The sequence below is a fragment of the Schistocerca gregaria genome, chromosome 8, assembly GCF_023897955.1.
Source record: "Schistocerca gregaria isolate iqSchGreg1 chromosome 8, iqSchGreg1.2, whole genome shotgun sequence".
Lineage (NCBI taxonomy): Eukaryota > Metazoa > Arthropoda > Insecta > Orthoptera > Acrididae > Schistocerca > Schistocerca gregaria.
In genome coordinates, this window is record NC_064927.1 from 350,183,743 (window position 1) to 350,205,666 (window position 21,924).

The window sequence follows — 21,924 nt, forward strand, 5'->3', positions numbered from 1 at the left end:
TACCAAGACCACAGATATGAGACCAGCCAGTCTGTCCTACACATAAACCAAGATGCATACCAACCAGGAAAATCATGTGAAACTGCATTCCACCAACTTGTTGGGAAGATGGAGAAAGCACACTTCCAGGAAATAGCCCTCTGCATCTTCTTGGACCTTCAAATCCATGGTTAAGGCAGCAAAGGTGCATGGCTTGGAAACCACCATTTGTAGGTGGATTAGAGCCGTGGAGCTATGGATTAGTGGTAGAAAAGTAAGAACCACCATGATGCAAGAAAAAACAGTAATCAACACCTCCAAAGGTTGACCACAAGAACGGGTCCTGTCCCCTCTACTCTGGAACCTTGTGGTGAATGAACTTATTGTAGAATAAAACTCTAGACAGTAGACAGTCCACGGATATACAAATGATCTTATCATAGAAATACTTGACAAGTTTTCCATGAAAGTCAGAGCTATAGCACAAAAAGAATTGAACATTATGCAAAATTTGTGCAGGAAACAGGATCTAAAGGTCAGTTCTAAGAACACTGTTGCAGTAACAGTTACAAGGAAGCAGATCGAACATACAGATCCAACACACATATTGTAATCCCAAGCTTCTCGGTGAAACTCTACCAGTGAATGGGATAGAGAAATATCTAGGGGTAACCCTGGATGAGAAACTATCGTGGACCCCTCAGATAAGGAGCACCCGTTCAATGGAGAAAGAAGAACTGTTTTCATTGGTTAAAAAGAAAGAGTGAAGCTTTGGCAAAGATTTCACTTTCTTGCATTGAAAGGGGCTTAGAGAGGATTGCAGGTACATTAAAAATCGTTAAGTGGTTGCAAAATTGGACACTGTTGGTGGAACTCTCAAGTTCCCAACAAGTGACAAACCACAGAAAGCCATAAGCCATGGGGAATGAGCTACTGAGACTGCACCATACCACATTAAACAACAATAAGGGTGTTGTGACATTCAGGAACCTGGTGGACAGAACTGAAAGTTGAGTGGGCCCAAGAAGGCATTGTAGATATGCAAAATGTTATGCAATGGGTGGAAGGCAGTTTGATTAAATCTGACATGTTCAACTTCACTTTCAATAGCACAAAACTCCCAGAACATATTAAGGCAAGTTTTCTTCACTTTATCATGTGGTATCAAGCAAGGTGGTGCAGTGGTTAGCACACTGGACTCTCATACAGGACAACAATGGTTTAAACCCACATCAGGCCATCCTGATTTAAGATTTCCGTGATTTTCCTAAATCACTTCAGGCAAATGCCAGGACGGTTCCTTTGAAAGGACATGGCCGACTTCCTTCCCTGTCCTTCCCTAGTCCGATGGGAGTGATGACCTCGCGGTTTCGTCCCTTCCCCCAAATCAACAAACCTTACCATGTGGCCCTATGTCCCCAACCCAATGTGCTGTTTTAAATGCCAGTGCTTTGGCCACACAACTCTTGCATGTAAGGGAGACGCCACCTGTGGCAATTGTGGTAAGGCTGCCCATGAAGAAGTCATATGTTCATCTCCTACAAAATGTGTGAATTGCTCCAAGGCTCACCCTCTCTAGAGAAGGGACTGCTGTGTCTTCCTTGAATGGTCGATAATCCCCAAGAGTATGTACTGGATCTACACCACGGTAGTAAGACCTATGATCACTTATTAGACTATAAAATCCTGGAAAAATGAAGAACAGTGGGTAGCTGCTAAGGAGCTTGCTAAGGTGCGAAGATTGGCCTGCTTAGCCATTACAGGCGGAATTAGCAACACACCCACTGCTGGGATACATAAATGTTGTGTGACAAGGGCCTCCCGTCGGGTAGACCGTTCGCCAGGTGCAAGTCTTTCGATTTGACGCCACTTGGGCGACTTGCGTGTCAATGGGGATGAAATGATGATGATTAGGACAACACAACAACCAGTCCCTGAGGGGAGAAAATCTCCAACCCAGCAGGGAATCGAACCCGGGCCCTTAGGATTGAAATTCTGTTGTGCTGACCACTCACCTACCGAGGGCGGACACTGCTGGGATGGGAACCATGCTGGACATGTCCCTATTATACCTGTGGGTAAAGATGGTGGCAGCAGCTGAAGCAGACAGGTTAAAGACTGGCAAAACCTGGAACTCACTGGGGTATTCCTGATCTCACACTAAAATACTGAGTGAGGTAGACATAGGTATGGTTGGGGAAATGCCAGCCGACTATATAACAACTTCCAGCTGCTACAACAAGTATTTCAATGCAGTAATTACAAGTAGAGAGTTCTGGGAGAAGAAATTTTGACATCATACTGGGGACGTAGTTTAGGTCACTGATGGTTGGAAAACAAACCAAGGTGCTGGGGTCGGGGTATATAGAGTGCAGCCAAGACTGGTGAGTGAAATCTCTGTAGAGGAGATGGTCATTGTGTTTCAAGCAGAAAGGTCGTAGAATTTTCATTTATTCAGACAACCCAGCAGACCTGAAAGCATTGGTGGCCTCTGGAACAAGATCAAAGATCGTAGCAGAATTCCACAAAGTCCTTGAGGAGCTAGGGGAAAGCAATAGGGTAAACCTATTGTGGGTCCCCGGTCACACAGGGATTAGTGGTAATGTGCAAGCTGATATGTTTGCCAGGATAGGGGCGATGACCCCATTTATTGGACCGGGGACTACTCAGGAGGATGTCGTTATCAGGAGAAAGAAAACTGGCGTTCTACGGATCGGAGCGTGGAATGTCAGATCCCTTAATCGGGCAGGTAGGTTAGAAAATTTAAAAAGGGAAATGGATAGGTTAAAGTTAGATATAGTGGGAATTAGTGAAGTTCGGTGGCAGGAGGAACAAGACTTCTGGTCAGGTGACTACAGGGTTATAAACACAAAATCAAATAGGGGTAATGCAGGAGTAGGTTTAATAATGAATAGGAAAATAGGAATGCGGGTAAGCTACTACAAACAGCATAGTGAACGCATTATTGTGGCCAAGATAGATACGAAGCCCACACCTACTACAGTAGACAAGTTTATATGCCAACTAGCTCTGCAGATGATGAAGAAATTGAAGAAATGTACGATGAAATAAAAGAAATTATTCAGATAGTGAAGGGAGACGAAAATTTAATAGTAATGGGTGACTGGAATTCGAGTGTAGGAAAAGGGAGAGAAGGAAACATAGTAGGTGAATATGGATTGGGGCTAAGAAATGAAAGAGGAAGCCGCCTAGTAGAATTTTGCACGGAGCACAACTTAATCATAGCTAACACTTGGTTTAAGAATCATGAAAGAAGGTTGTATACGTGGAAGAACCCTGGAGATACTAAAAGGTATCAGATAGATTATATAATGGTAAGACAGAGATTTAGGAACCAGGTTTTAAGTTGTAAGACATTTCCAGGGGCAGATGTGGACTCTGACCACAATCTATTGCTTATGACCTGTAGATTAAAACTGAAGAAACTGCAAAAATGTGGGAAATTAAGGAGGTGGGACCTGGATAAACTGAAAGAACCAGAGGTTGTACAGAGTTTCAGAGAGAGCATAAGGGAACAATTGACAGGAATAGGGGAAAGAAGTACAGTAGAAGAAGAATGGGTAGCTCTGAGGGATGTAGTAGTGAAGGCAGCAGAGGATAAAGTAGGTACAAAGACGAGGGCTGCTAGAAATCCTTGGGTAACAGAAGAAATATTGAATTTAATTGATGAAAGGAGAAAATATAAAAATGCAGTAAATGAAGCAGGCAAAAAGGAATACAAGCGTCTCAAAAATGAGATCGACAGGAAGTGCAAAATGGCTAAACAGGGATGGCTAGAGGACAAATGTAAGGATGTAGAAGCTTATCTCACTAGGGGTAAGATAGATACTGCCTACAGGAAAATTAAAGAGACCTTTGGAGAGAAGAGAACCACGTGTATGAATATCAAGAGCTCAGATGGCAGCCCAGTTCTAAGCAAAGAAGGGAAGGCAGAAAGGTGGAAGGAGTATATAGAAGGTTTATACAAGGGCGATGTACTTGAGGACAATATTATGGAAATAGAAGAGGATGTAGATGAAGACGAAATGGGAGATACGATACTGCGTGAAGAGTTTGACAGAGCACTGAAAGACCTGAGTCGAAACAAGGCCCCCGGAGTACACAACATTCCATTAGAACTACTGACGGCCTTGGGAGAGCCAGTCATGACAAAACTCTACCAGCTGGTGAGCAAGATGTATGAGACAGGCGAAATACCCTCAGACTTCAAGAAGAATATAATAATTCCAATCCCAAAGAAAGCAGGTGCTGACAGATGTGAAAATTACCGAACTATCAGTTTAATAAGCCACGGCTGCAAAATACTAACGCGAATTCTTTACAGACGAATGGAAAAACTGGTAGATGCAGACCTCGGGGAGGATCAGTTTGGATTCCGTCGAAATGTTGGAACACGTGAGGCAATACTGACCTTACGACTTATCTTAGAAGAAAGATTAAGAAAAGGCAAACCTACGTTTCTAGCATTTGTAGACTTAGAGAAAGCTTTTGACAATGTTGACTGGAATACTCTTTTTCAAATTCTAAAGGTGGCAGGGGTAAAATACAGGGAGCGAAAGGCTATTTATAATTTGTACAGAAACCAGATGGCAGTCATAAGAGTCGAGGGGCATGAAAGGGAAGCAGTGGTTGGGAAAGGAGTGAGACAGGGTTGTAGCCTCTCCCCGATGTTATTCAATCTGTATATTGAGCAAGCAGTAAAGGAAACAAAAGAAAAATTTGGAGTAGGTATTAAAATTCATGGAGACGAAGTAAAAACTTTGAGGTTCGCCGATGACATTGTAATTCTGTCAGAGACGGCAAAGGACTTGGAAGAGCAGTTGAACGGAATGGACAGTGTCTTGAAAGGAGGATATAATATGAACATCAACAAAAGCAGAACGAGGATAATGGAATGTAGTCCAATTAAATCGGGTGATGCTGAGGGAATTAGATTAGGAAATGAGACACTTAAAGTAGTGAAGGAGTTTTGCTATTTGGGGAGCAAAATAACTGATGATGCTCGAAGTAGAGAGGATATAAAAAGTAGACTGGCAATGGCAAGGAAAGCATTTCTGAAGAAGAGAAATTTGTTAACATCGAATATAGATTTAAGTGCCAGGAAGTCTTTTCTGAAAATATTTGTTTGGAGTGTAGTCATGTATGGAAGTGAAACATGGACGATAACTAGTTTGGACAAGAAGAGAATAGAAGCTTTCGAAATGTGGTGCTACAGAAGAATACTGAAGATAAGGTGGATAGATCACGTAACTAATGAGGAGGTATTGAATAGGATTGGGGAGAAGAGAAGTTTGTGGCACAACTTGACTAGAAGAAGGGATCGGTTGGTAGGACATGTTTTGAGGCATCAAGGGATCACAAATTTAGCATTGGAGGGCAGCGTGGAGGGTAAAAATCGTAAAGGGAGACAGAGAAATGAGTACACTAAGCAGATTCAGAAGGATGTAGGTTGCAGTAGGTACTGGGAGATGAAGCAGCTTGCACAGGATAGAGTAGCATGGAGAGCTGCATCAAACCAGTCTCAGGACTGATGACAACAACAAGAACAACAACCTGTCCTATCAATCACCAAGGCAATAATCAAAATAAAACTATGAGACTGGAAAAGGAGATAGCATGTAGAATATTGGGCTAAGGTCCAAAAGTAAAAACATGGCAAGGTATCGATGCCGAACCCATGTTTTAAGAGAAGTCTCTCAATCCTGGGCTTGAACAGGAGAGAAATGAAACTCATGGTTGGACTATTGACAGGCCATGAAAATTTCAAAGAACACCTACATACAATGGGGATAATAGGAGAAGACTCCATGTAGGATGTGTGGTGTGGGAGAGGAAACTGCGTCACATTTGATTGTCGAATGCGAGGCATTTGAGATTAAAACAGAATATTTGGATCAACCAGATCTGAAGAAATTGTGTCTTGCAAAGCACTGGTAAAGGATCTCCTTGCACTGTTCAAGGGCATTGGTTGGCTTTACTGGAGACACAGGTAATGATACCACACAATGAACTCTGTTTCGGTGCGAGCAGCAGCGGGTTTGACCAATGTTGTTTTTGCTTCCCTGGTAAAATCTTATCAAATTGAACTACAACCATGGGTGTAGCTCACTGTCTAGTCAATACTGGGGATGTAATTTCTATACTTGGCAACCTATCTAGTTCTGGTTGTACATACTTCACAAAACTGAGGCACTGTCAATTGTTTCAATGATACACAGGCCTGGAACACTATTGCACAACCCACTGTAGTTTCAAACAGAGCTGTGTGAGTGAATCAGTTAAAACACAATTCACTTGGTCCTGAATTCTGAAATCAAGAAGTGTAGAAGGTTTTAAGCCAAAAATGTTAGTTTTTCATCCAGTTGACTACCAGCAGGATCAGGTGCCGAGCTACATTTTTATACTTAATCTAGATTACAATGCGACAGTGCAACGATATCAAATAGTCAGTATATGTCATCACTATATAATAAGGGGATCTCAGCTATTAGGAACCAGTTTGCAGGTATGCGTCCTCTTCAATTAGAGACGCGGCCATGCCTGTGTCCACCTGGGAATCCACTGTTGCTCTTTACTATCTAGTTGCAACATGAGACTCTGTATCACATCTGCTTCTGCTGCCAAGGCCACTGGCAAGTTAGTTTGCAGTGAGCTAGCGGCCAATGCTGCTGTTACATGCAAGCCTTGACAGGCACTCGCTAGATGCCGCAGTTTGCAGTGTGCAAAGCAGACGATGTCACAAAAAGGACAGTGAGACTTTTGATGCCACAAGCTGCAATCTACTTTTGTGCTGTTTTGTACAATTTATTACGAGAAGACGGTAAGAGTTTGCACTGACGTTTTGGGTTTGTTACTTGACTTGCCTTGCCATGTTGCAATGGGGAACAAAACAATGTAAACAGACCTCCCAACTTTCATTTAACTCATCAAAGCAAAAAAGGGCGAATTGAGGAGAGTGCAGCTGCCGAATGTTGCTAATTTTTGCAGCAGTTTTTAACAACAATTACTCTTATAGCTCCTGGGTTCCCAATGCTGCTGCTGGAGATCCCGTTTCTCTCCCCCCCCCCCCCCCCCCCCCCCCCCAACCTGTGCTGCAGCTCCTGTTGATATTGCTGTTGCAACTGCTGCTGCCACAACTTTAGAAAACTCTGGATCCATGTTGCACTGGAACAGTGAGAAACTTTGAATCCCCACTTTTCTATCCTACTCTGCACAGGTAGAATACAGTTTATCATCACTCGCACTGGAGTACAAGGAGAACAATGGAACAAAAGGGGTCCCGAGGTTGATGAAAATGGAGTTCACGAAGTGGATGGCTAACCAAAAGCCACTCCAGAAGGCAGCAAAGTCATCATAAGCAAATACCAACAGCCAAGGGAGCAATCTTAATCAACAAAATACAGTTGAGGTCGATAGTCTACTGATCAATAGCGCATACTTAATGCTGAAGAAACAAGACTACTGACCAGTGTCAGGCCATAGCATTCACAGGTCATATCACAACACGCGATCTAGTGTAGTGACATGCTTGCAGCTGTGCACAATGTTTCAATAATGTAAAGTGAATTTTATAAACATCCTGCATATTTTATGATTTTTGTGCCTTCAGTGTTGTTTTTCAGATTCAGGTACTTCGATACCTCCATCCACATTAAAAATGACGGCACTGAACATTTATGCTCTATCTAAAATGTAAATTCAAAGTGTAAAAGTACTTCTTTTGCTTACCCTTCAAGCAGTCTTGACATTGATGAGGATCGTTCCTTGCTACTGCTACTACCACTCCCCCGGCTACGCCGCAGTGCACGAGATCTGGATCCACTCATGTAACCCTCATCTTTACGTCTGTAAAGGCGTCCATCTGGAGGACGTGAAGAAGGTGGCGAGGCAGCTACACTTGGACGGCGTCGGCAAGAAGCATCTGGGTCATGTTCTATTGTCAGCTGTATGGACAATAATGTTAACTTTCAATTAAATGCCTAGTTTTCAAGTAAATAACACACCTCAAAATATAATGCAACTATTGCTTCATCGAATGCTTCTTGACTTTTTCCTGTGTAAGTTATACCTCTACCAAAGCCAAAAGCTCCTTTACCATCCAAGTACCAGATCAGTTCTATTAACTGTGCTGCAGAAACAGGAAAATGCTAGCAATATGCAGGTAAATGCTGCTGTGTCGTTTGTTTGACAAATTAGCCACTATTTTACAACTTCTTTCTGCTACGTTTTATTCTGTTGAAATCTTAATGAAATTCAGTAAATATAAAGTTGGTTCAAATATACACAAGATTGTGCTTTGAGCACGTGTTGTTGAAAAGAGTAGGCATGTGTTGTTGAAAGAGTATGCAGTGACAGATGATGATGTCAACAGTGTGGATGGCAGGCAGAAGTATTTATAGTCCCTTACAGTGTTATTCACAAATGGCAGCTTCATTTATGATACAGCAACACTTCATCAAATTTCTTACTCATGAAGATATGAATATGGCAAAAATTTTGCAGAGTCCGAAAGCACAGTTTGAGTTCAACACTTTGAAGGCATTGCATGTACGCTTTGAAGAAAGCCATAAATTGGTTGAAAATTAGAGACAAGAAGCCTATGCAGAAACACTTACAGATGAGAAACTCAGTGCCTTTCATCATCTCATAAAAGGTATCCAACATTTGATGGTATCCAAAAGTGATGGGGGGCTATTATAACACATCCAGTGCGATGTGCACTCCTGGCAAGTCCCCTAATTTTTCCCTTAAGAATATAAACTGAAATGTAGGTAAGTTAGTGAAAGCCACTCAACAATATTTGTAGATGAACGGAGTGCATTCTTGAATTGCATTTTCACTTGATGAAACATGAGTACAGCACTACTTGACCAGATCAGAAAATGCCAGTAAGGAAACACGCGATCTAGTGTAAAATACTCCAGTTAAAGCCAATACTTTTCTGTCACCTGGCAAGATGATTGTGACCTTTGTTACTATTGGGGTATTTGACATGTCTATTACCGACAAGTCTCATACCAATCTAGCATACTGTAGTGAACTTTTGAGTAAGATTGCACTAGCTTATCACACCACGCAAATCAACCAATTAGCACATCATCATACTGCTGCTGTTAGCAGAAAGTGGGCGAAATTAGACAGATACCCTACAACCAGCCTGCTAACAGCCCAAATCCATCACCTTGCAATTTTCAGCTCCTAACAAAGCTGTGGAAGACTTTGTGCACAACTGGCTGTTGAAAGAGTCTTGCAGTTTTCACAGGTGAGGGCAACATGACGCTGTCATGGGATGTGTGGATTTTGAGAGCAGGAGAGTGCATAAAAAAGTGATGTACACTTTCTATGTTTTAACAGAAAAGGAAAAAAATTAAAAGTGAAAGTCTTTGTGGTTTATCAACTCTCATATTTTGGAAATACTGAAAACCACAATACTGTTTCTAGTGACATGAAAATTTAAATTATGGGGCAAAATTACAGGTAGTATACTTCAACACATTTTTTGTTATTTCTACACACTTGGCAACTTTTTATCACTTCTTCCACTAAATCACTTTTTTTATTTGTGTTATGAATTTTTAAAACAATTTCACACACAAAGTTAACATCACATACCTCACATTGACACCATGACTTTTTCAGTATCAAGTTGGCTCAACTTATTTCCCACAACATCAGATATTTGTCAGTGAAGTCAACTACAGCCTTGTCCAAATCGATGTAAATTTAACTTGTTCTTTCATGATACTGCTAACATCTTTCTGATTTTCTTGTATAGATACAATTTCTGCATTCTGCAATCTAGTGGTATGTAAATCCTTAGGCACTGAACATAATTATTTGTTCACACTGAACACTAGCACCAGTTTCTTCCTGAACCAACTGCACAAAGAAACGGGATGGAACAAAAATCAATCAAAGGGAACAGTATGGTCTTTGTTCAGCCGATAACTGTTCGACAGCAGCATCATGCCAACTGTGAAGAAGAGTTGTCGAGAGCCTGCTTTCCAGCATAAATCTTAAAATTTACTACACAGTGCACAATTTCAAGTCACCTTTCTATTAGTGACCCAGAATTAACAAATTTCATACTTTTAAAGTTTTTCAGATGGTCATTTCATAAACTAGAGTCAGGCCAACAGTATGTCATGCACTAATGGTAAGTGTGAAAATATCTTTTCGAAAATCCACAATATGAGGCCTTTTTTATGCTAACTGTGAACATGCACTTTAACTAACACTGCAGGAAGCTAATATAGTTGCTCCAAGATTACTAAAAACCTGGGGGAAGCAGAAGTAATACTTGAAGCCAAACGCTTCAAATTGTATTTTCTACAGGTTTGGTTAGGTGCAGAGAGCGTTAAAATTCTGGAACAATCTGTCTGTCAACTGACTTCTCATTCTCAGGAATAGAATGACTGAACAGAGCAATAAACACAATTCTTCCCATATTACTGTGTCCTGTGTGTGATGTACACTATGTCATATGCGATGTCTTATAGCTCTCTGATGTGTCTAATATCATCGCAGAAAATTCATTTCCTCTAGGAAATGGAATTATTCGACGAACACAGTGGCGACTTCCAACTGGTGTACTGGGCCCCCAACTCACCAGATCTGAACCCAATCAAATACATCTGGCAACTCCTCGGAAGTTATGGGAATTAGGTGTCTTGTGTGTGCAGATCTAGTGCCAACTAACTCCAGTGACCAATCAAGGCCTCACTGCTTCCATGCCATGATGTATCACCACTGTTATCCATGCCAAAGGTGGACATACTGGCTATTAGGCAGGTGGTCATAATGTTCTGGCTGATCAGTGTATGTATGTATGTATGTATGTATGTATGTACCACAGCTCCTCCTAAACCAATGGACCAATTTCAATTAAATTCTGTACTCGCATCCTTTACTGTTAGGTAACCACATACCAATCACAGTTCAAGAGATGTGATGTCATAAACAATGAGATGCATAAAAACTGCAGCATCATGCATGACACTTATACTTATTACTTCTGTGCTACTACCTCTTTTCGCAATAAATGTCCTAGACAATATTCACATATGCTGCTAAATGGCCCTACAAAATTATACTATGGTACCATATGCAGTTGAGGAGGTATAATGTCATAAATGATGAAATGCATACAAAACTGCTACATTGTGCATTAAGTTTCAATACATATGTTCTTTACTACCAACAAACTTCTACAGTGGAGTCAACTTAAGGAAATTCCTGACACCTGCCAGCACTTTCAACAGTTTTTGACTGTTAAGTGTGAACGGCTGTAAGCAAAAACATAGCTACCACATCAGCTTTTACTGAAAGTGGAATCATCAATTGCTTTACTACAAAACCTAAATTCACCAAAATTTTGCAATACCACAAGGCTGTGCGTTAGAGAGGTTTTGGGTAACGTACTTGAGGCTATCATCTTAATAGGAAAGGGTGAGAATTAAATTGTGTACAACCCAATGATACCCCTTACCACAACAGATATTCCCTCTCATTTCACGAGACTTAAGTTTCCAGTGAGGCTTGCATTTTCCATTACAGTTAACAAGTCACAGGGACAATCTATTAAATACTGCAGAGTGGGTTTCACATTTCCATGTTTTTCTCACAGATAACTTAGTATCGCTTGCTGAAGGGTGGAGTCACACAAGAATTTATTCATCATAGTTCCTGGCCATGTAACTAGTAATGCTGATTATAAACAAGTTGAGAGTGAAATAAACATTACAGAGAATTTGTATTTTGCATACTATGTCTCTTAATATGGATACTGCAATTATACATATGTGCATTATCCACTTTTCTTTGTACAAACTGTTTCATAATTTCAAAAAGGTATCTTCACAAATACATGGAAATGTAATTTTTGTATATTACACTACAAACATGGTTCATTTTCTGTTTTTGTTTCTAACAGAAAGTCGCAAATTCAGTACCGGTGCAATGCTGTGTTTGTAAGTCATTTATACAAAGAACTGGGCTGTCTTTGTATAGTCTTTTCCATTGGTTTCAATATTGGTGGAGCAAATGATATTGCAAGTGTGAAGCATAGATTGTACCTGTTTCCTTAAAGTGCAGCAAACTATGGACTTTTACACTGACATACATGGAATATGAGTTGAGCTAATTTTTATCTTTTGGAGGTGGGACATTCAGCAGCACTATCACCACCACCCTTACGAAGGGCCAGCATGTAATTCACTTGGGAGAGGGGGCTGAAGGCTGCCCCAAGTGGCAGAGTAGCTTATAATTCCTGGAAGCCCACCATTAATTATAAAAGAAACATCATTAAGATGCGCTAAACTATAACACAGAAAACAGAGCAATAAAAATGTCAAACTGAATGGACAAGCTATCCATTCAGAGCACATTAACCTTCCTACCCCAGCCATTTAGGGATGAGACTGAAATTCACCAAATTTCAAAACCCATGTTGCATTGGTGTCTGCATCAGCGAGGATGGTGGGCAGATCTCTAGCCAAATCTATAATTTTCTGACAAATTGCCTAAAAAACTTCAGGAGGCATACCCTGCAAGTTCCTCCCATATCTTTCTGCTTAGACATTTCAAAATATTCCATGACTTGATGTTCTCTGTTCACAGGTCTGGGAACCAGGGTAAGTTGGTTGGTTAAAAGGGGGGGGGGGGGGGGGGGGGGAGCAGATGGCCATGGCTCATGGCTCGCCGACCACGGGAAAAAAGGAAAAAGAGGAAAAATCCAGCCAATCTGTGACACATTAAAACATCCACAGCTAAAAGCATTAGAGTGGAGAACACAGAGAGACAAAGGACATGCACTAAAACTTAGATCAAATGATAAAACCCACCATAACGTATAAAACATAAAACTAAATTAGCCGATGAGGCATCAGCTAAAATTAATGGCAACAAGTCTGGTAACGGTAACTGAAGAGTCTGTTGCAGGGCAGCCAAAGAAGGACAGCTAACCAAGATATGGGCCACTGTCGGACAGGCGCCGCACCAACACTGAGGTGAGTCATCACAGCATAGGAAGCAGCCATGTGTCACCCAAGCATGGCCAATGCGGAGCCGGCAGAGAACCACACAGTCCGTGAGATGCCTGCATGGACGACTGCCACACATTCATAGTCTCCTTAATGGCAGACAGTTTGTTGTGCAAGCTGAGGTTGCGCCATTTCATCTCCCAAAGCCGCAAAACCGTGCGGCGTAGTACTGAACGCTTGCGGCGTTGTACTGAACGCAGGTCAGTTACAGAGAAGCTGATCTCCGGAGTGTTTTCCGCTTAGCCTGTTGGGCCAGCCTGTCGGCAAGTTTGTAGGCTTGGATTCTGACTTGACCTGGGGTCCAGACAAACACCACTGAATGACCAGACCATTCCAGGGCATAGATGGACTCCTGGACCCCACTCGTATAATGTGGCAAGGATATGATGTTGCCAGGTCATGTCATAAGCTTTTCGTAAATCAAAAAGACGGCAACAAGGTGTTGGTGTCTGGAAAAGGCTGTTCAGATCGCAGACTCAAGAGCGCAAGATTATCAGCGGTAGAGCGACCCTGGCAGAAGCCAGTAGGCCACGTGACTCCAGAACCCGACCCAACCCAACTGCCGACACATCATAGTTCCAGCAGCTTACTAAGAAGGTTGATGAGGCTGATGGACCAATAGCTATCCATATCAAGAGGGTTTTTACCAGGTTTGAGCACTGGAATGATGGTGCTCTCCCGCCATTGCGATGTAAAGACACCATCGCACCAGATCCGGTTGTAGATAATAATCATCTGACAGCGGATCTGATCTGGCCCAGGAGCTGTGTCAGGGCAATGTGCAAGGCCACTGAGGAGCTCCCACTCTGTAAATGGGGCATTATGGGATTCACTGTGGCATGTAGTGAATGATAGGATTTTCCCTTCCAGCTGCCGTTTGAGTGTGCAAAAGGCTGGGACGTAATTCTCCGACACAGAAGCTCGAGCACAGTGCTCACCAAAGTGCTCGGCAATCACATTTGCGTCAGTAGATAACAAGCCATTCATGTTAACACCAGAAACACCTGTTGGGGTCTGGTACCCGATAACACATTTGATCTTTGCTCAGACTTGGGAAGGTGACGTATGACACCAAATGGTCAAGACGTATCTCTCACAACACTCCTGTTTCCGTCGTTTGATAAGTTGGCGAACGCGGGCACGGAGCCATTTAAAGACTGAGGTGCTCCAGGGAAAAGTGCCAATTATGCCGCTGTTGGACTCGTCGACGCTCCTTAATTGCTTTAACAACTTCCAGCAACCACCAAGGGACTGCCTTTCGCCAGGGGCACCCTAAAGAGTGAGAGATCATGTTTTCTGCCACAGAAACGACTGTTGTAGTCACCTGCTCAACCATCACATCGATGTTACCATGTAGGGGAGATTCAACGGTAACAGCAGAGGTGAAAGTTTCTCAGCCCTCCTTATTCAAACCCATCTGGGCAGGCGTCCATGGGCCTGATGCCGGGGCAGTGACAGGAAGATGGGGAAGTGGTCACTACCACACAGGTCATCATGTGCTCTCCAGTGAATAGATGGGAGAAGTCCTGGGCTGCAAACTGATAAATCAATGGCCGAGTAACTACCATGAGCGGCCCCAGTATTTTAAGAGGCAGAGGCCAAACTGAGACAATAAATTTTCGACATCTCTGCCTCGGCCAGTAAGCACAGTGCCACCCCACAAGGGGTTATGGGCATTAAAATCTCCCAGAAGTAGGAAAGGTTTAGAGAGCTCGTCAATCAGTGCAGTTAATACTTTCAGGGATGCTGCACCATCTGGAGGAAGATATACATTGCAGACAATTATTTCCTGTGTCGTTCTTATTCTGACAGCCACAGGTTCACTAAAGACTGAGTTTAGGACATAAACGCAAACTCCACCTGACACACTATTATAGTCGCTACAGTTCCTGTAGTATCCCTTATAGCCGCGGAGAGCAGGGGTCCGCACTGCCGGGAACCAGGTTTCCTGGAGGGCAATTCAGAAAGCACGTGTAAAGCTTAACAGTTGCCGTAGCTCAGCCAGGCAGTGGAAAAAACTGCCGCAATTCCACTGAAGGATGATTTCATCATGACACTGGGAAGGCATGGAACATTCAATGAGGCAGTTTACACCTCAGGGTCACCTGCTGCCAACGACTTTTTGCTTAGCAGTATATATCCATTGTGTCTGAGGGTCCAGCGAAGTCTAGATCCTCAGCAGACACTAGAATATCCACCTCATCCATAGACACAGAGCTTGTAGGTAGCAGTGGTGTGGGTGCCACTGCAATTCACTTGGTCTTGGGGACATTCTTTTTGGATTTCTCTTGCTGCTCCTTGGGTTTCCCTGGCTGGGAGGACTTCACTGATTCAGTCTCCACAACTGAGGATGAGCATGAAGCCCTACAACGAGCTGCTTTTGGGCTCTTCAGCCACTGGTGGTTGTCATCTTTCCCACTAGCAGAAATCTGGGAAGGGAGTAAGTAACCCAAGGGACCTCCTCTTAGCAAGAGGAGCTGAAGAAGACTTACGCTTCTCCGGCTCAGAAGTGGGGACTGATATCCTCGATGGTTGGGGGGGGGGGGGGGGGGGGGGGGGTTGCTCCCAAAGTAGATGGTGCGGGAGCAACCGGGAGAGAAGTGCCCCCACCATCAAGTGGGCAGGTGTAGTCTTCTGGTTCCGAGAGGTGACAGGAATGGAAGGAACTGATTGGCACAACAACTGTTCTTGTAGCAGCGGTGCAAGAGGTGGTCATAGCCGCAGGATGTAGGCACTCAAAAAGCGGAAAGATAAATAGCCAAACTTCCAGCACTTAAAGCACCGCATTGGGGGAGGGATAGATGGCTTGACGTCACAATGGTAGACCATCACCTTGACCGTCTCGAGCAATGTGACACCCTCAAAGGCCAAGACGACGCCACCGGTGGCAACCCGATTATCCCTCTGACCCCGATGGACGCGCCAGACGAAATGAACACCTCGCTGGTCTAAATTGGCGTGCAGCTCGTCGTCAGACTGCAAAGGAAGGTCCCTGTGGAATATAATACCCTGGACCATATTGACGCTCTTATGGGGCGTGATGGTAACATAAATCCTCCAACTTGTCACAAGCGAGTAATGCCTGTGAATGGACAGTGGATGCTGTTTTTATCAAGACTGATCCAGAGCGCATTTCGGACAAGCCCTCCACCTCCCCAAACTTGTCCTCCAAATGGTCCGCAAAAATCTGAGGCTTCATGGACATGGAAGATTCGTCATCAAGTCTCATACATACGAGGTACCAGGGCGAATAAGCTTCACTGCCATCCTTAGCGTGGCATGCCTTCCATGGTGTGGCCAGGGAGGGGAACGATTTGGGGCCATATTTCTTAGCACTGTAGCTAGACTTCGCCTGCTTAGAGGCTGCTGGCGGCAGACCACCAGCAAATGATGACGTACTACGTTTTGTGGTGCGTCATCCGCCCTGATGCCACCCACTCCGACTAGGGCACCACAAAGCCTCAGCAAGGGCCACCTGGCAGGATGGTCATTGCCAGGAGTCCCGATGCCCCAGGGAGATGAGCATCTACTACATGGCATACGTGGGGAGTTAACGGCACATGCATTCCCTGTGTTGTCTGGGGGCTACAACCAACAGGGTACATGGTGCCCCACCATAATGGACTGGTTACCGTACTGGATATGAGTAGCTAAGAAGTCCATGGTCATCGTCAGAGCAGAAAGTGACACTGCATATTGCATGGTGGAAAACACACTCAGGAAGGTGTCCTTGCCCAAGAGATGAAGACTGAGCGGGACTGCAATGCAACAATGAGAAAGTTGGCTAAAGATCTCAATGCACAATGGACACGATGCACCATGTTAAGGTGCCCTTCCCCAGTTGGCTCGCTCTTCGGGAAAATTTAAAAAGATGGAGGTCAAAGCCGACAGGCGACCAACACAAAGGCCAAACCATGTGAGACTCCTTTTAGTCACCTCTGTACAGGAAGGAATACCTACCTCAGGCCTATTCTAACCCCCAGACCCGCAAGGGGTGAACCAGGGTAACTATGTCAAATTGTAAAGCCAAAAATTCAGTTTGTCAATTTGTCCAGAAAATTTAAAATATTGTTCCCCATCATCAGCTCTGATTGGTTAAAGCTTGGACGAGCATGGTTAAAATTAACAAGTAATCCACTCTGGTGAGAGCCTAAAACCAGTTTTATTGGCCTAAATTTCCAGCCTCCTAATGGTCAACTGTACCTGTTACATCATTGTAAAATCCGAGGAATAGGAGAAGATTGTGAAGTCATCCACTAAAATGATAAGTGAAAACAGCATCACACAAAGTATAGTGCACTAGGGGCCTCATTCTCTTGAACACAGCAGTCAGACATCAAAAACACCAGTCCTCGTGTAAGGATTGGATAAGAAGCAGCTGACATCCACATAGTCCCCATTCATGAAGATGGTGAACAATCTTTTTACCTCCAAGTGGTGTTTTACACCTCTTCAAGGTCAAAAAACACACTGACCAAAAGTTATAGTGTAAGGAGAACTCCTGTATCATCATCTCAAATAGAAGTAATATGTCAAGGGTGGAACAGTACCATCTGAGACCACACTGGAAGCAGCTATGGCGAACTCGTGATTTGAGGAGCCATAGGTGGTGGTGGTGGTGGTTGACAATATGCTCTTCAGTTTTACCCATGGAACTGGTAACAGCTACACTCCAGTAACTGTCAGGTTTGGCATGATCCTTGCCTGGTTTCGTAATGAAATTGACACTTCCTCCTTCCAAGTGGCGGGGTACTTTCCATCAAATCAAATTTGACAAACAAAAGATAAAATCTTGTCTTTGGCTGTAGAAACAGATAACAGAGCATGGCATAATGAATCTGATCTAGTCCTGAACTACAGTCTCTGGCTGTGGACAGAGCTGATGCTCACATGGAGCACAGATGATTATAGATCACTTCATTACATGAACCTGCAAAGTCTTATGGGCCATCTGGAACTAAGGAATTTGTCTGGACGATGCAGTGTCAGTAAAGGAGTGTTCAGCTAAGACCGGAATCATGTCTTTAAACATGCCAGCAAGACCATTTCCCAACAAGGCCATAAGGGGAGGTATACCGCCTTTGCCTGTAATATACCTTGCTGTTTCCCAAATTTCCTGGAGTTCCATTCTTTTACCACTTGCCTTGCTTGGATTCTCACAAACCTGAAGGTATGAAGATTTCCCATAGTCTGACATGTTTCCACAAAGCAGCACATCCAGCTGACTGCCAAGCAACATTCATCATTCCACCAGGAACAGGGCCTAGTATGAAGTGGCTGCTAGAATGGGAAATGGAATCAGCAGCAGCTCAGTGGATCACACAGGTGATGGGTCCACCACCTCCTGGACATATTCTTGTTGTTCAATTACACCCTGCTGACTGTATCTAAAACAATTTGCCCTTTGAGGCATCCATCTATTACTGTCCAAGTCAGCTGATGGATTCACACCAGTGTGGTCACTGAGTCTGCAAGAGCTGTAGAACAAAAGCAAAGGTCAAACATGGAAGATGATGTAGTAGTTTTAGAAAAGTGTGTCATCTGACCAGAGTTCAAAAGGCACATACACTCTAGATGGATGAGGCACTCAATAATACAACACATGGGGAATACAGTAACTAAGGCCCACAGCATTAATGTCACCCACATGAGGAATGGGTGGGAGAGTGTACAGAAGAGCTCTGTCAGCGCATCTGTACCCAACAGTTTGTGAGGTACAAGATATAAAGAACACACAGTGATCTTTATGTGGGAATTTCCACTGCAACTGCTTGTGTGGCCATGGAAAGAGGGGCAGGAGAAGAGTGGAATATGTCATCTATGAAAACAGCCACTCCACCCTTAGCTCCATCTCCAAAAGAACTGTCATTCCTGTAGGAGTGGTACTCCTTTAATGCAAGTGTGTCAGTAACTTTACATGAATTTCTTGTAAGCAGATGCAGAATGGTTTTCCCGTGCCAGGACCTGCAATTCTTCCAAATGTGATCAGTATCCATTTACATTCCACTGCAATGTAGACGTTCCTGTGAGAGCCATTGATTAGCAACAATTGGCCGCCTCCTCCTCCTCCCCCTACCCCCTAATGCAGTGACTTGACTCACCTGAGACGTCAGGGTGAACATTAGATAATATCCAGCTCACAGGTTCTTCCATGTGGATATCAATATCCTTGACAACACACCAGAAAGGGAGTGAGTTCATCAATCTGGTAGCTAATCAGCCACTGTCTTCAATTTCAAATGACTTTTTGTGTAACTTTTCCTTACTTATGGGATGCGATGGTTGCACGGGGGTAGAGGGACTGCCACTCTGATGGCGTGCAGCAGTGTGTGACTGAGGTTTCAAGTCCACTGGTACACTGAAAAGAGCATGTACTCTTACTTGAATCTTGTCTGTGTTTGTGTGGAGGCATCACTCCTAGCTCCTTAAGGGCCAATGCAAAAGAGATAGCAAACACTGGAGGTTGCACAACTCAAAGCTTTTTTAGTTTCACTTTTCAGTATGTGTGTCAACTTTCAGCTCCATGTCATTAATCCACACTTCCTGTTCAATAATCAGTGTTCCCTGGAGCAATTTATACATTTCAGACGTAGTGTACAAGAATCTCACAATTTATGTGCTGGGCCTCCAGAATCTCCACTTGTAGCCCTCCTGTTACGTGCCATAGCAGTATGACAATCTTTGGCTTTTAAAACATTACACTGGGCTGGAACAAACAGAGGAACCTTAAAAGCCAGATATAGCCTGCTAGAATACATCCAAGTAATTCCGGAATGTTGAATATTAAAATAAATGATTATGTTTTCCTTATGTGCCACTGACCCTCATATAGTTCTGCACTTCCGTGACACCCATTCTCCATGTAATTCCTCAGGTACATCTCCATTGCAACAGAGCAGGTAACCACACCTTTCCAAAGTTAATGGCATTATGCAATTCAGCCAGAACAGGCTGGCCACCTAAGATCTTGCATCCCAGAAGCTTATGTTTCAACTGGAAATGTTTCATTACAAAATTTGTTAAGCACTGTTTGCGGACTCAGGAATACCCTCCAACCCATTATGAAAATAGGAAAGGGAGATCTTTGTAAGTGTTCCTTCTGCTCTCTTGTTTATGATGAAAGTGTTACGACAGATTAGTATGCAGTTACAGTAATTCTGAGAGTTCTTTTCAAGTGAACAGACCATCCAAGCTCTCTGTTGGATGGGTGTAGGTACTGCCTGACAGTACACCAGTCCCATCAGGAATAGATTTGAGTTAAGCTGCTCCATAGAGATCCCATGAGCCACTACGGAAACAAATGTAGACCCTGAGAAAGCCTTATATGATTGGATGGCAATAGGCACCCCGGAAGTTTCCCACGAGAGACTGTTTTACCTTACCAGCCATTCTCTCCATCAGCAAGCAGTGTATCTTTCTTTCTTTTGAGGTGTTTACCTCCCTCATGATGCAGGCAGTGAAGCCAAGGCCCACATTCTCCAAAAATTGCTACATTCCACCGCCACACCCAATGACGGTCAGTGAAGTATGCCCAGAGTGTATGGGGGAAAAGATCTGGTGGTTCTGCTGCATGTCTCCAGCTCAGGAAACCTGGGCTCACCATGCCCGTAACCATTCACTGCTGGCAGAGTTCCCTGGTGATAGGAAACAACCCTGCCTTGCCAATGTTGTGGGACACACACTGTCAGGCCCCTCTGCTGAGGCCTCTCCGGCTGGGGTGGCCCTGTCAGTAGTTATTCTACCATCGGCATAGTCCTCACCATCACTGAGGCATGCAAACCCTTCCGCACAGCATCCAGCACTGAAGGCACCTACAACAAGGCAATACACCCCACACCCCCCACCCCCACCCACCAACACCCATACCGATATGGCCAACAGACGGCCGCCAGAACAAAATGCCACAGCCCACCTCCACTTAATCTACGGGAAACACCATTCTGTTCCAGTTCCTCAAGCTGCATGCTATCATACTGTGGTGTCACTACATACCCGAACTGAAAACACGTACTGCAAACAAATACAAAACTAATTATGTAACTTTTTTCTCACCATTTTAATTCAAACTTTATGACTACAGATATTCAAGTTTCCTTTGTAAACAGAATGCAGCTGTTCTGGAAACTTTATCAAACATTAATAGGTTTAGAAAATGAAAAGATCTCACTGATGTTACGTGGCCTTTGTAAAATACTGACCTAATACCTTTTGACCTCTTTTTAAAATCTTTAATGTAAACAAATCCACATGAGACATACTTTCTTCTTCTTTACGTAGGAGATGACAATTTGCCTATAAGAAATATACTATCCATTAGTAGAAATTAGTACATATATTCCACAGGACTTTATCCTCGGTCCCTTTTCTTTAAATATACCATATTGAACTTCAGAGACTTACTCGTTATGCTGATGACAACTTAGCTTAGCTCACAACATATCTTAGTTCTACACAATTAATGCTGAAATCATAAGACTCAGCGTTGAACTTTAGCAAACTTTTTTTAATCCCCATGAAATGTAACAGCTTGTGGTAGGTTTGAATAAGGATAAATAAATCATATCCAATTAGGAAACAACTAGTGGCCCATCAGTTAATACATCCACAGAGCTTTATCAAGAATGGGATTGACTGCCATCAAAAGTTTTTAATCTGTGTACACTGAGGTGACCAAATTCACGGAATAGTGGCATGCACATAAACGGATGGCAGTAGTATCACGTACACAAGGTATAAAGGGGGCAGTGCATTGGCAGAGCCATCATTTATACTTAGGTGATTCACGTGAAAAGGTTTCCGATGGGATTATGGCTACCTTACTGGTACTAACAGACTTTGAATGTGGAATGGTAGTTGGAACTGGATGCATGGGACATACCATTTC

The 21,924-nt window shown here is 43.4% G+C and overlaps 1 protein-coding gene across 4 annotated transcripts in view; it reads right to left on the reverse strand.

Annotated features, from left to right (window-relative positions):
• Positions 1-21,924, reverse strand: part of LOC126284706 (LIM domain kinase 1) — a 184,128-nt gene that overhangs the window by 60,970 nt on the left and 101,234 nt on the right. For all 4 annotated transcript variants that reach the window (XM_049983838.1, XM_049983837.1, XM_049983836.1 and 1 more), the window contains one exon: positions 7,729-7,943. In XM_049983838.1, the coding sequence (XP_049839795.1) occupies positions 7,729-7,943 (215 nt within the window). The remainder of the gene's footprint in view (positions 1-7,728; positions 7,944-21,924) is intronic.